Below are 17,797 nucleotides of genomic sequence, written 5' to 3'. Positions count from 1 at the left end.
CAAGGGTGCCAATATTAGTGGAGGGCACTGTGTATATATATATATATATATATATATATATATATATATATATATATATATATATATATATATAAACCCCATATAAAATTAAACATTGCCTTTAGTCTGTGAAAACCTGACAGATGTCATTAAAAAAAAAAAAAAAAAAAAAAAGCCAAAATGATGTGGAAATGTTTTTATTTAGGTTAGTTTCTCATTTTCACTCGGGTGTCTACCCACAAAGATCATACTTAGTAACGAGCCAGTTTAGCTCCTGCACCGTCACATTATCAGAAAAGAGCTTACACACAAAGTTTTACAATGTTTAAATGACCAAATAAAATGTCAGTAATAACATGAGGAGAACTCACTGAATGAATCAGCGATTATTTTCCACAAACAGAGATCAATAGAGTGAGGAGTGAAGAGATGATGGCGAGGCTCATGTTTCAATGCTGTGAGTGATGTCAGGTGACCTCAGGTGTTGAGTCAGAGGCTGATAATCAGAGTGAGAACTTAATTTACCATTGTAAACTTGTAATATTATGTTTCCATACGTAGATAGGTTATAAACTGCATCAAAGGGGCATCTTTCAGTGGAATTGGAATGGACTCTTGAAATGCAATAATCTCCATTTGCAATTTTATGGGTAATCCAAATTTACTGCAGAAAAACCTGTCATTTTCAGAACTATATATAGTAGAAAATGTCCAAATTTAACCATGTGCAGGGTTTTCCCAAGCCACCACTTATATGTGCTCCTGGGAGTCATTTTTTATGCCAGCGTTGCAAATCGGATATGTCATTGCACCAATTTCAAACCACCTCCAATGTTGACATAATTTCTGGGCTTCTCTGGCTTCGTCTGGCTCTACCGCCTTTTTCAGTGGCAGATTGAGATGCCTGATTAGAACCAGAGCAACACATAGTTTGACACATGGCCTTGGCTGACCTCACTACAGGAAACACAGTTAAAACACCATGCACATACAGTAGTTACTCCTTGAATTTTAACACCACTATTCAAAATCCATCTCCAAAAATAGCCTTTAACGTGAACATGTTTCTATCATAAATCTAGGACCATGGAGTCATTAAAGTCATTATCGTTGCTCATCTAAGCATAACCTTTGTACCATTTAAGGTGTTTCCAATGCTTCTACTGATGTCATTAGATGACTCTGATGTTATTATTAACCCTTTCATGCAAAGTGGTCATTACAGTGGGCAGCTATTCAAAAGCCATTTTCTGGCAATTGTAAGAATTTCAATAGAATAACAGCCACTATAGTGGACACTAATTCGTCGTTTGAATGCATGCGGTCCACTGGAGTGGACACTTCAATAACATTTTGAAAAATGTATGTAAAGTAAATTGAAGGTAAAATAATTTTTTTTATGCCTAAAGAAGAGTAAAAACACACACAGAAAAAAATCCTTGATCAGGATTTCATAACTCGTGCATGCAAGGGTTAAGGTGTGTTAATCTGGTTGTTTGTTGCTGCTACTGTCACATACCAGAACTTCCCAGATCCACGTCACCGGGGCAGGCTTAAAGGCACATGTTCTTTGTTTCTTGTAACTGTTGAACCAATACAATATCATGGATGCCAATCAGATATCAGCACATGATTGCTCTGCTCAAACACATACGATTAAATTCACCAGGTATATACCAGGTTTAACTGTGTCTTACACCAGACTGTGTTCCAGCACTGTCATTTCCACCAAGTCCTGTATCATTGCCCCAGTAAAGACCACACTAGTATTCACAAACTGATCTTAGTTTAGTCAGTTTTTTTTATATATAGCCATAGGTTCTTTGTTTCAAATATTCTGTACATAGTATCTTGTACTACAGCTCTGATTTCCTCATTTATAAGTCGCTTTGGATAAAAGGATCCGCTAAATGAATAAAATGTAAAATGTAATGGATGGTTTTCATTTGTATAAAAAGAAAAGAAATTAAAAGAAAACTTATCTGATTGACTTGCCTTTGAAATCCAATCACTCACTGTATTATTATTGTAAACAGTACAGAAGTAGGAGTGTTATAAATACTCAAACAGTCACTCTGTGTGCATAGCTCTGTGTGCATAATGGGTAAATGTGAGGGCGTTAAATTTTAGGGCGTATTTCACATACAGGTCACATATAGAAATACAGTGAAATAATTAAAATAATTAAAATAAAGAAAGCAATTAAGTAAGTAAATGATGCAATTAAGTAAATGATGTGGGATCTAATTATTTACTCACATTTCAATTCGTTTTTTTTATTATTATTGTCACATTACATAATATATTTAATGAATTATATATTATTTATTATTTATAGCCAATTATAGCATTGATGTTTTGTAAATTACCTGCAGGACACCCAATAACTGAGATCCTAATACATCAGGGCCTAGATGTAACAGTAATTAAACTTCATCTGCATCTTCTGTAACTACTTTGTCCTGGTCAGGGTCATGGTGGATCTGGAGCCTAGCGACAAGGTGGGAGAATTCATCCCAGATGGGATGCCAGTCAATCACAGGGCACTATTCTCACACACAGTTACACTAAAGGGCAATTTAGCATAGCTACTTCACCTACCAACATATTTTTGGACAGTGGGAGGAACCCGGAGAACCCAGAGAAAACCCAGGTGAACATGGGGAGAACATGCGAAACTCTGCACTGACAGTGACAGTAACGGTAACCTGAGCCCAGGATTGAACCATACTTGCTGCATTACGGCGCCACCGTAAAAGTTATTGATAATCATACTCTCAGAAATGTATAACCTTGAGGAATATTCTTTCACCATATATTGCCTCACTGATAGTTCTTCACTTCACGCCTTCACTTGTCTGCTTATATTTGTTTTAGTTAACATTTGGTTTAGATATAAAATATATCAGTGAAGTTAATCAAACCAGGATGTTTCCTAGTCTTTATAAGGAAATCATCACTTCACTGACTAACTCTTGAGAATTCAGCTTAATTGCGGCACTTTCCCAGTTATTTTATTTGCCATGAATTGGAGCCTCCAATTCTACACCGGAAAGTTCTGGATGAGGTCTTCTTGGGTCGCTAATCCTCTGAGTTGTTACAATCTCCTCATAGTTAATCTGTCTGACTCTCTCAGACATTACAAGGTCTGGCCAAAGAAAGAGAAAGAGCGAGGAGCTTTACGCTGGGGTGAACATGCATAGCTGGAAGACTCATACACATGACGAATGCACAAGATAAAAGCCAAGCAAACACATAATGCGTATGCGCAGGTATGGTGTGTCTCTCTGTTTACCCATCTCTGACGTATTCGTTTGTTGTATAACTGGTTTTGGAGTGTCTTCCCTGAAAGAGACACAGATACATATAAACACAGTAACGCAACAGTTTCAGTGTTTGTGTGGAAAAATCCCATTTGACGTTGTTCAGATGGTTCATATAATCCCAGCACTGCTAAATTCAGATATGGTATGCACACAGGAATAACCATCAGGGTTCATGATCAGAGAGAATTACTGCAGTCTAAAGTCAACATTTGGAAATCACATTAAAGGTCAACATTTTGCTGATTTGGCCTCATTCTGCCTTAAATACCTCCCCGGAACAACATATGAAATATCTTTCACACATGTGAACACACCGCAACGTTGGAAACAGATACTATCAAAACGGGTTTCCCATAAATCTCACTGACAGCGCTTGCTGCTGGTTTGTTGTTATGGTGAGATCATTGCTGTAGCAACATTATTTATGCTTGGCATTAAATCCGGCATAGCCATAATTTACATAAGAAAAGGAATTTGACAGGCTCTGAATTTTCCTGTAGAAGCTCTGTTGTAATAAATGAATAAGATGAAGCTGTTTTTTTTGGCTCGATTTACTCCTTGACATTTGGTTTGTTTCTAAATGAAGCATCCTGTTTACTAATTTACCGATTTATTGTGAAACACGATGAATAAATGTTAATAGAACTGTAGCTGAATTTGTCCATTATTGTTAGAATATTCATCAGAAGTAAACCTTCCCTAGAGGAAAAGGTATGTGAAGCAGGCTGTGCTTGTAAAACTGATTATTCCTCAATTAATTTTTTTTCTCTCTTCCACATTTCAGAATGACAGATGGGGAACAAAGAGGCCCCTCATATCCTCATGGATGGAAACTAGCACCAAGCCAGAAAGATCACAGTTTGCCCTCGCTTCTGGGCGCCTGCTGGTTGTCAATTACTGTCTGTCAGTCTTTATTTCTTCACTTCTTTTTTTCTTTTTGATATATTCTGGTATTCTTAATAGAGAGAATTATGAGTCTGCAGTTGGCATTCATGCAGTTGCAAAAGCGGAACATAATTATTGTGATAAAAATCTTGATAGAAATCTTTTTTTCAGGGTCGTTTCTCATTATTACAGACAAAAGGTTTGATTCAAAGAATTGCTGCCATGTGGGAACTTCACAATAGAAATGGTGCAGCAGAGTCAAACCAACTCTACATGGTCATGTAGGAATGTGGAAAAGTGGTGGGTGGTAATATATAGTGAATTTTTCAGAAACCCTGCTGGAATTGTCAACAGTGTCAGTGTGGTGCCAAGAACTATATATATTATTGCACAATTATATATCTATATAGTGTTTAGCCAGCACTGTGCAAAAGTTTTAGGCAACCTATTTTTTTTAGTACAAACTTTGTTATAGATTTTTTTTATTTTATGACATCTACATTATTGAGTCAGTACAAAAAATTTTTTAGATTCCCAAACATTAGTTCTCTAGCACAAAATTAAAATGTAGAAAAAATAAAAAAAAAAAGCAGCGTATTACGTAAAAGGCTACTTTTCACACAAAAAACACAATGAAGGCTGCTGGGTTTTGCTGTAAAAATAAGAAGCGAGTGCAACAGAAGTCTCCAGGAGAACTGTGTCTGTGTTACAAAATGGATTTGAAACGGAAGCAAGTGCAGATTCAAGTATTTATTCACAACCAAAATCAATGTACATGAAACTGGGAAACAAGGTCTAAACGTGAAACGAGAAACAAGGTTTAAACATTAAACTAGAACCGAGGCCTGAAACATGAAACTAGAACAGGACATGGAAACACTACCGCTTGGCATCTAGGTATCTAACACATCCATGGAGTCTATACATTTATTTCTCAAACTAAGGTCAAACACAAAACGACGTCTAAACATCAAACTGGAATTGGGGCATGAAACGAGAACAGGACATGGAACCTTAACCGTATCGACATCTATACACTCCGGTACAGCTTTACACCTTAACGCATTTAATACTGTGCAAAGTGCGCAGCTACACGAGGGGTTTAAATAACAAATGTAATTTACCTTGAACGCTGACAGCTGGTAACAATTAATACACACCCTCGAAAAACAGCCAATGGAGGTTGAACAAGGAGGAGACAGAACAGAAACAAACGCACGTGTCCATTGTAAACAAAGTCTCCATAGTTCATACGCAATCCACAAGCGTGTGCCTGCTCTGGTTCATGCGCGCGCGCGCCCTCCGGCTCTCCGTGCACGTCACCGCCGCAGCGCCATCTGCAGGCGAGATCATGACAGTCTGGTTCTGCAAGATGCTCAATAAAACGTACAGCTCATTTCCTTATAAAACTGCACTAACTGTGCCGGAGACTACTATTTTCATTTTCATTTTTTTTGTCACACCAAATATTTACTTTGTTTCAGTTACTAATGTTTACTGCTCTTTACGGTATTTTTTTTTTTTTTTTAAATGTAGAAACATTTCATTTAATTATTTTGAAGGCATCTTTGCTCTACAGAATTTCTATACAGTACTTTTGCACAGTACTCTATATACACACACACACACATACATACACACACACACACACACACACACACACAGTGTAGTCAGACATTCTGCCATTATCAGGATGTGGCTTGGTAAACTGTTCTCAATAGCTCCATGACATTGCTGAATGGAATAGAAAGTACATGCCAATTACTTAATTTGTTTTTATATCCCATTTCGATCCATGACACAACAACTTCTATTTTTTGCCAAAGCACTGTTGATAAATTACTTCACAAACAATCACAAACAAGACAAATGTTCTGTTCTTTTAACATATCAAAGTTTATGGGCTTTAAAATCACAAACAAGACAAACGTTCTGTTCTTTTAACATACCAAAGTTTATGGGCTTTTGTTCAGCTAGGAGCTAAAAAAAGCACCTAAAGATGCTTCAAAACCTGTAATGGAATTTTAAAGAGATCCTATTTCATAAGGATTTTAGAGTCATACAATTTATTATTCTTTCATACATTTAATACACAACTCAAATTCTTTCTTCAAAAATCGAAAGGAAAATCAAGCATAACTAGGACATACATCCTACCATTCAGCATGATAGTGATAGTGTTCAGATGCTCAAAGGTCAACTGCAGTGACTTCAAATACAAAATGTGTGTGACACTCAGTTGAAAGACTGAGAACTATCCTAGCAATGTTCATGTGATTGCAGCTGAATTGGATTTAATAAAATGCATAACAAACCAAAAGTGAAACGTAAACCCATCACTCCAGCTCTAGAAAGTTAGAGCACTGTTGAGTCTACCCTTTTCCATGATTCAAATCTGGTGTGCTGAAACAGATTCAAATATTTATCAAGTCTTTCTTAGGAATAACAATTCTACATCACTTTGTCAGGACAATCAGGATAATTGGAATAAATACTTTTGAGTTACTAAGACAATTTTACACCATATGTTTTGTTAAAGAGGTAATTGATTATTACTACAAAAAAAAAAAATAAAGATCAATGTTTAAAAAAATCCTGCATCCTAAAAATTTAGCAATGCCAAGATTTCAAAACAAAGATGTGCACATGAGGCATGCACAAGGAAACATGGGTTTAATTTGAGTTTTGGCATCTGTCAAGGAAAATTCAGGAGACTCAACAATAAAAATGTGAGGAAATATCAAGAATCCTGCTCGCATCCTCATGTCCATTGCATTTAAAAAAAAAAAAAATGAAGCTCAGCTGTAACTGTCAGCTAAATAGACTACGTTGATCAGCGTTAATGCAACGTGTCACATTCAAGATCCTTTTAATTCCCAAAGTCCATCACATTTCATTTCAGAGTCGATCACTAGTCTCTTAGAAAAGAGCCCTTTAAGGGTTCTTTAGGGGTTTGTTGGATAATTAAGTGTTCTTGGCTTCCGTAAGGATTTTACTTGGAACCGTATTATTCACTTTGTTGTTTTTTTTTAAAAAAAATTTATAATAGGGAAACACTCTACATAGAACATTTAGGATTTCCATCAGAATGTCAAACCAAAGAACCCTTAAGGGTTGTATATTTTCTAAGCGTTTCCATGCTCAAAGTGATTTCACTGCAGCATTTTAAACTAACCATTACTCATGAGCCACATTTAACACAGTTGTAAAATGTCTTCTATAAGTGACCCACATAAGATTGGTTCTGAACAATAAATGTCTCTGGATTAAACCCAAAATTCATGTGACAGTGCGATAAAATTTAAGTGTGATTAAAATACAAGTATATCTGCTTAACAGGAAGTATGTGCATGTACTGAAGCTCTGCATAGTACTTTTACTTGCAAAACTACAGGAAAAGGAAAATTAACCTATCAGCAATTCATTCAGCATTCATTTGTAAATAAATAGATAAGTATGTATTGTATGTAGCTGTGGATAACACCAGCTGCCAGGGTTGGTGAGAATCACCTGGATAATATGATTGAGGTGGATGGAGGAGGTACAAGTAAGGTTTCACTTACAGTATTGACCCAAAATGTTCAGGAATGGACCTGGTATATCTGTATAGTGTTGCTGTGTCTTTAACCCCATATTTATGCAGAATTCTCTTATGGAATTTTTTTTCTCCCCTCCAGCCATTTTCAGTGTCCTTGGACGCTTATTTTTTCCACACAGTTCAGCAGTGTAGAGTGAGAGAACTAATAGATGGATGGGTCTACTCTTTAGCAGCTGGTTTGGCACTGAACTGCAAAAGCCTCAGTTTTAAAACCTAGTTGGCTTAGTTAAACTTCATAAAAATTTGAATGTGTATGGGGAAATTTTTAGCAGAAATTATAATCTGAATGAACTGTTTAATAAAAAGGTGTATTTAGTATTACAAGGATACAAAGCTCAATGGCGGAAACAGCAGGAAGCAGCAGGGGACACATAAGTTATTGCCAGTGTATTTGACTCAAGGCTGTTTTATAGCTTGTTACTATAATCAACTGCACTTTTAAGTTTCCATTTCCTGGAAATGGAGACTGCTTTTGGAGGATCGTCAATTTTCTTGTGTTTTTAAAAGCAAGGGTAGGAAAAAATCGTTCTCCATGTATCCCAGAATCCACAGGTAAAAATTCTACAAAATATCACTCACTTCCAGTAACTGCTTTATACTGGTCAGGGTCACGGTGGATCCAAAGAGCACAAGGCAAGAGAATCGCCCCGGATAACATGCCAGTCCATTGCGGCTCTACAAAACATAACAGTAATATGCAAACAGCGACTGTTTAGAGTCTGGATGTCTAACCAGTATCTCCTGCCAACTGCATTTTATTTGCTTTTATTTTTTTCTCTTATCCTTCGATAAATTACGTAATGTCACTGTTGATTGTTTCCTTTCTTTCCCCAGTTCTATATACACAATTAAGCCATCATGGGCTAATGAATGTAAAAAGGAAGAGCAGTGTAGTGCAACCGCTGTTTCATAAGCCACATATGTTGGCCATTATGGTTTAACGATGGTGGCTTTCTTCTAGCACAGACATGACTGCAGTCTCTGATCTCATCAATACGGTATCAGCACTGCAAGACATTAAGAAACACCACTCCATGGAGAGCGGCACGCTATGAAGCATTGGGTCTAAAGGACAAGTAGAGTCACTGTGCTTTAATGCTTTTAGCCTCCTTCTCTCTACTATATTGCAAACATGTCAGAGTTAATGTTTTTCTCAGACAGGAGGTCCCTTCAGGACTGTAATCATGTCATGTTTGTCCTGAAGAATCACCTCTGTGATTAGCTCTGTGTTCCTCTGAAGTACAAATGAGATCTGATGTATTGCGTGAACTCAAAATTAGACAAAATAACACCTGTGACCCGATGCTGTGTTCGTTACAAGCACTCAAAAGTTATCCAGTTGAGTGTTGGCTTCAAGCTTGGATTAGTTCTTTGGTTGATTGAGGATTTAAGTCCTCATTTAAGTATAAGCAAATGATGATGTGCTAAAATATTCTGATTACTTCAGATATGACTTGAAGTATTATAATAACAGTAGATTTTTATTTGGCCATTTCTGGGAGATAATAACATACATACATTATAGCCCTGAAAAATCTGATTTCACAGTCTGTCTATATTAAAAGCATGACCGTCAAAATTAATATACAAAACAATTTGTTCTGTCTTGTTCTGTTCCTCATATCTAGCTTTGTTTTTCTTATCTTTTGTAAAACTATAAAGTCATATTGGCAGAATGGCAATATTTTATCTCACAAAAGTCATAATTCAATTGGATTTTTTAAAAATATTATGAAGTCATTTGGAGTCTGTGTGTGTGTGTGTGTGTGTGTGTGTGTGTGTGTGTGTGTGTGTTTGTGTGCGTGCGTGCTAGGGCAGCGATGTCTGACTGAATAAATTTGGCTTCAATATGTTTCCATATGAGGAAAAAAAGTTTTGAAGACCGACAACCCGTAAGCCAATCCAGGGGACTGCTGGTGAGGCATTCGACCACAAATCCGCTGGAAAAATCTCATGAGCAGTTGAGTATGAGTATGAACAGCTTCAGGATCTCTAGGCTCTCTCTGGAGGTCACTCCTGTATTCCGTCCTCTTTCATTACACTGTATGCCCTTGTGAGCACTGAGACGAGAGCACACCCACACACTTTAAACAGAAACACTACAGATACTTTCTGAGATGTTTCATCGCATTAGAGCCGACTGCTGAGTAAGCTTTGACTCAAGCCCCATAATCTAATAGCAGTATGCTTTGTTCTCTCTAGCAGTAGAGCGCACCAATGCACTTGGCTTACTCGGTTTAAGAGTGTTCTTAAAAGTATAAATATCACCACTAGTTTCTGCTTTATCATTGTGCACTTTATAACTGGGTCATAATAATAAACTTCAACATGGAGTAATTACGATGGCGTCAGACATTGGCTCAATATTTTTATGAATACTATGGCTGATATCTAGTTTCCAGTTGAGCCACTATGCTATGTAAATATACAAGTCTTGATTTAGTCCCACAGTCATACTGTGGCTTCTAGTATTGTGTCATGAGGGCATTTAATTGCAGCATACATAAAACCAGGTTTATATGAGTGGGCAGCTGAGCTGCTATTTGGAAGCTTGCTCTGAGGTCAACGCTGGCCTGTGTGTAGGGAACATATGTGTGACAAAGTGAAAAAGGCTGCTGTGGGACTAAAGCATTCATTTGCTCGCTTGCTTCATCATTGTAGCCCACATTTCAAGAGATCTGTAGACCCTCCTGGATTTAAATAATGGTGTGTGTCTGATTTCTGTGCATGGGAATATCCATTGGCTCTTCAGTCTAAATGAAAGCTCAACTGTTACTAGAACACCAGATGTTACAGTAGCTTGCTGTAGTGCCTGGTTTTGTAATCTTGCCCATATCTGCATTTTCAGTCAGGTCTATTCAGAGGGCATGACTTTGTACTGATATATAAAAAGCAAAAAAAATGGCAAATTTGCGAATTTTTGTTTTTTCTTGCATTTCTTTATGTGAGATCCAGTGGCGGCTCGTCCATCTGGGCAGGTGGGGCAGAGCCTCACGCTATACAGTACCATGCAAATGTCTTACATGCAAAGAAATGCAGTAAAGTAAAGATGACTTCAAAAATAATTAAATTAAATATTTCTACTTACGTGAAAAATACTACAACATGCAATAAACAGTAATAAACTAAAGAAAGTCAATATTTAGTAGTCCCAGGTACAATTTGTGTTGTTTTTAAAGGAAATTAGTTGGTATGATTTACTGAGCATCTTGCAGAACCAGCCACAGTTCTTCTGGAGACTTTGACTGTTGCACTTGATTCTTATTTTTGCATGCAGGCCCTCATTATATATTTTTTTGTGTGAAAAGTGGTCTCTTACACAGTATGTTGCTTTCTTTAGTGACATACAAACATTTTTCTGCAATATGATGATGATGATGATGATGATGATTATTATTTGCAAAGTAATGTTAGGAAATCTCAAATGATTTTGTATTGACTGAGTAAAACAGTATTCATCAAATAAATATCTATAACAAAATTTGTACTAAAAAAAGGGTGCCTAAAACTTTTGCACAGTACTGTACGTCAGTTGTTCAACAAATGTTAATGTTTCCCCTTTTAGCTTCCATATTATCACACCTAGTTATAACCGAGTTATCATTGCACTTAGTGGTCAACAATGTGAACTACAACAAGCACAAAGAGACGCCCATTGTGACAAGAATCACACTGCCCCATGCTCACTCTATGAACATTTTCAGTGCAGGAGGAACAGACTTATCTAAAAGCATTCAGTGGATACCAAAATCGTCTTTTAGAGCAAATAATCAGAATTAAATATAAGAAATAAGATATATGTAGATGTATCAATGGTGGGTCTAAAACTAGCTGCTATATTGTATGCTGTATGACTGTATGCTATCAACTATCAATTGCTTATTATGGGGTTACTCTTAAAGTTCACTAGAGAGTAGCTTTTAGCACAAGTGTGATAGCTTAATGTAATTTGAGGCTATGTTGTTATTAATGTTGTCCTGCTCGACCAGAAACTTACAGTCATGAGCCGCATGCTGTCTCTGTAGCTTACAGGACTCAAAAGAGGAAAACAATATCGCTATGTTCTTTTTTCCTGGTGGCTCTGTACACAGCTCCATACATCTTTTATTGCGTTCTTACACAAAAGCTTCAATACCCTTGACTTCTTGCGTGATGGAAAGTATTGTATGTCCTGGGATACAGCGTTTTATTGACCTTCTGTAAGGTTTAATGATCAATCAACCACCCATAAATCCTACCATTTCATATCCAACCTGGCCCATAGACTTAGTTCATATGAGGTTCAATGGCATATTTTCCAGTGCCCATTTTTTCCTTGCCAAATGGATGGCTTGAATTCAGCATGACCTCAAAAGAACTGCACAGAGTTGTGATTTACTTAACGTTCTAGCTACATACAAAATGTTGACTTTAAAGATGTTAATCCTACATCAACTTGGTGCAGTGTCTAGAAGGAGAACTGGGTTTGAAATAGTATCCTCAGCCTGCAACCTACCAATCCATTTGTTTACACAGTTATGTTTATCCGTCAATTATGTGCTCACTGACTCCTGATTGCAATGGCTCATCAGTTCAACTAAACATCTAGCCAATGGAAACTGGAGACTTTATAGCTTGCAAGGCTACTGATGGCTAATAAATACTTTCCGTTACCTCAGTTGTTAAAATATTTGATGCTTATAAAGTACTTAAAACACAGACTGAGGCATGTTAAGAAGAGTCTAAAACTTGATTTGAGAGCAGACAGAGAGAGCCAGCTTCTCAGAGTGGATGTGTATGAAGGGAACCTCGGGGGAACCAGGTTCAAAGGGGGGTTGGGATGTCTAGGAAAAGGTACTTTAGGTAATTTAGAAGAGGCTCTGGAGAAAGCAATGCTGGGAACAAGTGATTCTGACGTAGTGAAAAGTGAAACTAAGTACACACACACACACACACACACACACACACACTCAAACTGTCTGCCTCTCTCTCTCTCTCTCTCTCTGACATTGTGCTCTGTCTATTGGTTTTCTGCCTTGGAAACACATTTGCTGGGAGTTCAGGGAGGAAAATGTTTTCCTGCTTAGCTGTATATGAATTCTTTCTTCTCCTCTTTCCATGTCTGGACCAGGAACACAATTAGTACATGATAATATTTTATTGTGTGTGTGTGCGTGTGAGTGACTGCATGTGTATCTGTTCACACACACACCTGTCAGAGCACACCCCTCCTCCCTCCAAATGTCCAAATGATGTCACTGCCTAGGCAGCTCCTGCTAGTTTTCTGCTTTGCAGAGGTCATAACCTTTAATCATCACTCAGAAGCTCTTTCAGGGAAACTGTCACAAGGAGCATGACGGTGAGAAGAAAGAGACTGACGGAAGAGAACTGTCTGGGCAAATGTCTAAAAACATCTAAGTAAAAAAAAAAAAAAAAAGTACTTTTGTGTGTTCTTTTGACATTGCTGTGAAAAGCAATGTGTTCAGTGTCAAGACCTTGGAGCAGAATCATACACTTGGGTGTGTGGTGCTAGTGTGTTTAAAATATAAGACAGCTGCTGGAGTCAACTGCTCTGACTAATTTAAGTGGAGGGTCAGAGGGTTATAGTTCTTTTCATGTCAATACAAAGTTCAATGTTTAATTGCTTCAGTAAGTACTAAACACCCTCAATACATTCCTCAGTCCCATAACTCTATAGCTGTTCTGTAGTCCACTGACTTTAAAAAAAAGTACACAACTCCTGTAGATTTAAAAATAATAATACGAATAATAATAGCACTAAGGGCAAAAAGGTATGCTACCTTCAGCATGCCTCAATAGAGTTATACACTCACGTACTGTATATTTTTGTTTAATTCATTAGTACTAAAAGCTCCTAATAGCCCCAGCTACTCTAATAACAAACTCCTGTGTGAAATAGTCCTGCTGCCAGCTCAGTGCTGCTTTCTAAGTGTAGCAGTGACGGGCTTGTAATTTGAGAGCAGGAGCAGGGGGATCATTAGCCTAAACCTAGTGCTGTCTCGGAGAACCAGATGTGCAGACACTCAGAGCGAGCACGAACTGCTCGCGTATCATCTCAGCTTTGATGAATTCTCACTGTAGCATGTAGGCACCAAGTCAAAATCTATTAAGGGGCGAGCTTAACGGGACATAGGCTACAAGCAGCACGTTTGTGCACGCGCTTTCAGATCAGAGACTACTCGCATGCAGCGGGTCTGGATATATGACTGTCAGAATGCTTGTCATACAAGACAAACATCAGGCTGCAAGCAAACCCTAACGGAAACTCTTAAAGATCGATGGACTTGTTTTTTTTTTTTTTTTTTTTTTGCTGAATGAAGAAATTGAATAAAGATGCTGTCTGTTGAATTACTCGCGGCGGTTTGTCTGGTTTATCTCCGCCTCGGAGCGGCGTATTTAGGTCCACTGTACCCGGAGATGTCCAACGGTACCTTCCATCACTACTTCGTTCCGGACGGCTACTACGAGGAAAACGACGACCCCGAGCATTGCCAGATGCTCTTCCGGGTGAAGGATGAGACCCGCTGCGTTCTGGAGGAAGACAGCGACGCGGTGATCCGTGACGACTTCACTATCCTCAGGCGTCACGTGGAGGACGCGGCGCGCGTGCTCGAGGGCATCGGCCGGAGCGTGGCGCTCGACCTGGACGGTGAGGAAAGCTACGGCGAGTTCCTGCGGCGTGAGAGCGTGCAGATCGGCGAGGCCTTCGCCAGCTCGGAGAAGTCGCTGCTCGAGCTCGAGGTTAAGTTCAAGCAGAGCCAGGACCATGACGTGCGCGACGAGCACCGAGTCAGCGACGACTTCCTCGCCATGGTGGCGCACGCGCGCGACGCGACGCGCGACACGCTGGACGTGGCGCTCGCGCTCAAGGACAAGCACGAGCTGCTGTCGCTCATAATCCGCAGCCACGGCACGCGCTTGAGCCGCCTCAAAAACGAGTACCTAAAGGTGTGAACGCACGCGCGAGCTGTCTTTAGGCGGGGAAATAATGCAAAGTTCTTGACTTGGGCATTTTGGCTAACACAATGCAGCTATTTTGTGCAATAACTAAGAAGGCAGTTTTCATTTAGAATATAGATGAGCTGCAGCACACTTGACAGGATTTAACAAATTCCTTCTTGTCTATCTATTAAAGGATCATACGATACTCAGGCATTGTGACAATAAATAGAACCAGGGTTTAAACACCTGTTCCATCATTTAGATGATGTGCAGGTATTTATATGCACCGGTGATAGTAGTGTTTTGTTTTTTTTCTTTTGCTAGTCCAAGTGATTTTAGTCATTACTTGAATATGCAATTATTCTGCAAAAAAAAAAAAAACAAATTTCAACAGAATAATAGTTTTTTGTTGTTGTTGTACATTGCACATCTTATCTAAAAATTCATATTCATATTTAGTTCCTCAACATGCCCAGATAAATCCCCAGTGTTGAATTCTCACCTGCAGTGTTCACTCGTCCAGCTGGGTTGAACACAGTGGGTGTTAATTTAGCACAGAGGACTTTTCTGTATATTTGCAACAGTTAAACATGCTGACTAACCTCCTGAAGTACACACTGCTTAATTATATTATGTAAAATAGCGTTTTAATATTATTATGAAAAGGAGGAGAGAATATATTTGTAAAAGCTTTTGTTAAATGGAAACTTTTTTTTTTTACTGTTAATATGAGCTTTGAAAATGGTATACTGTGAGTGTCTATATTCTTCATGCAAAAACAGGCTACATTGTAAGGTCTTCATGTCAGCAGATTTTGCAGTATGAATATATTTGTGCAATTATTCATTGAAAGGAAAAAAAAAACAAGACTGAGATGACTTATCCTCTGACCAACCAAGATAACTGCGGGCAGGAATATTGGACTTCAAAGCTTCTACCATGTGTAGTTGCATTCCTGAGAAGCTGTTTATTCCACTTTGTAATTAAAAAAAATAACTTTCAACAGGGTGTGTGCTTGCGTTTTAGTGTTGGAATGCTACAGCTCTTTTACATGTAACAGACAGGATAAATGTGGAATCTAGGACCATAAAATACTATGCAGGCAGGCAGATTTATTAGTGTGTGAAGAAATCTGCTTTAAAAAAATACAAACACTATAGGCTAGGGACTCGTGCTGTTAGAGGGAGGATTAACTGTAACAGCAGTAACAGCTAAGACTTTCCATTCTGATCATGACGTGTATAAACTACAAATAATTCTCCTAAGCCCGTGGAATTTATTTCTCTGTGGGCTTTTATGGGACTTAAAAGTGGTCTTCCTGCACACATTCACAGTCAATCTGTGAAATTTCTGAGAGAACGTGTGCCAAGGCAGCATCTGTAAACAGACCAGCGAGATTACAGGCAAAGTCTGAGAACAAGTTTTAGAGAAAGAGTGAAAGATGTGGATTTCTGTGTAAAGCCATACAGGTGCTTGGGGAGCTCACAGAGTCATACAAACAGCTGCTGAGGAGCAACCCTGTTTTCTCTGTACAGACTAAGTGGTTTTGTTTCCCCTCATAAATGTGTTATTTTAGGACAGTCGTAAAGTGTAAAATGTCACTGGTCAGTGTGAAATGTTCAAGCAGAGGAGCATGGTATTGCATTTTAGGCAGATGATGCCATAATACAAAATAAAATAAAATATACCAGTGTTATTAAATAAATCACAATAAAGGCCATGGTCTCCAGTTTAAACAAGTTCATGATTCCAAAATAGCCTGTATGCTTATAGATCCATCTAAAGAAGAAGAAGAAGAAGAAGAAGAAGACTCCAGGGGATAACTGTTTCCAGAAAAGCAAGCTGTTTTGGGAAAAAAAGGCTTTCATCAATCTATACAAATACAATATATCAAATTAAAATAAATATACACAATAATGCACAAATGAACACAGAAAATGACTTGTGGGCATGTGTATTTACTTGACTATTAATATTATTTACTTGAATAATAATTGAAATAATTCCTCCTCATGCCTCAATATTGCAAAACATTTTTCTATAATTTGTCTCTGTATTGGTCTCTTATGTCTGTATTTATCCTTTGCAGGTTATTTATTTATTTTTTGACAATGAGGAAGACAAATAAGCATGCTTATAATCATACAGAAGCAAAATACAGAAACAAACAAATTAAAGTGTATAAATAAGGGGAAACATTTATTTGTTTGTTTGATTGTCAGCATTCATTTTTTCTATTCTAACATTGAGATAAAATCTCTATTTCAAGCAAACCCTGGATAAGAAGGTGGAGAAAGTTATCACTAACAATATTCAAACACAGGACATGTACAAATAACCCTTAAACAGCACTTCAATACAATTAAGATTCCAGATTGTGTTCCCTTTTGCTGGTATTATAAACTCCACTCTTCTGGGAATGAGATTGGAGTGTCGCTGTGGGGATTTGTGCTCATTCAGCCACAAGATCATTACTGAGGTCAGACACTGATGTTGGGTGAGAAGACTTGGTCAGCGTTCCAGTTTATCCCAGAGCTGATCAGTGGGGTTGAGGTCACGGCTCTGTGCAGGACACTGGAGTTCTTCTACACCAACCTTGGCAACCCATGTCTTCATGGAGCTCGCTTTGTGCACAGGGGCATTGTCATGCTGGAACATGTTTGTGCCTCTTAGTTATAAAACCGTAGCACACAAAGACATTCTATACAGATGTGTGCTTCTGACATTGTAGCATCAGTTTGGGGAAGAACCACATATGGGTGTGATGATCAGGCGTCCATAAATATTCGTCCATATAGCGTATGCGATGCTTTCTGTTTGGCACAGTACTGACAGGAATACGAAGGGCGTTAAATAAAATACTCTGTCGACTAATTTTGCTATGAAAATACTTATTTAATCAATCAATCAATCACTTTATTTATAAAGCACAATAAAAAAAATCACTAGTTGACCTTTGTGCTGTACAACCAACTACAAATAAATACAACAATGTAAAAAGAGTAAGTACTTGGTACTTATTGGTAAGTATGCTGTTTAGTACTTA

General features: G+C 38.0%; 1 protein-coding gene across 1 annotated transcript; it reads left to right on the top strand.

The window, feature by feature from the left end:
- The first annotated feature begins 13,501 nt into the window (after window positions 1-13,501).
- Window positions 13,502-15,754, top strand: fibinb (fin bud initiation factor b). The gene has a single exon (XM_053617288.1). It carries the CDS (start codon window positions 14,143-14,145, stop codon window positions 14,761-14,763), a length of 621 nt encoding a protein of 206 aa, XP_053473263.1. The 5' UTR covers window positions 13,502-14,142; the 3' UTR covers window positions 14,764-15,754.
- The last annotated feature ends 2,043 nt before the right edge of the window (window positions 15,755-17,797 follow it).

The sequence above is a fragment of the Ictalurus furcatus genome, chromosome 27 (assembly GCF_023375685.1).
Source record: "Ictalurus furcatus strain D&B chromosome 27, Billie_1.0, whole genome shotgun sequence".
Taxonomy (NCBI): domain Eukaryota; kingdom Metazoa; phylum Chordata; class Actinopteri; order Siluriformes; family Ictaluridae; genus Ictalurus; species Ictalurus furcatus.
This window is presented reverse-complemented; position numbering and strand designations above follow the sequence as displayed.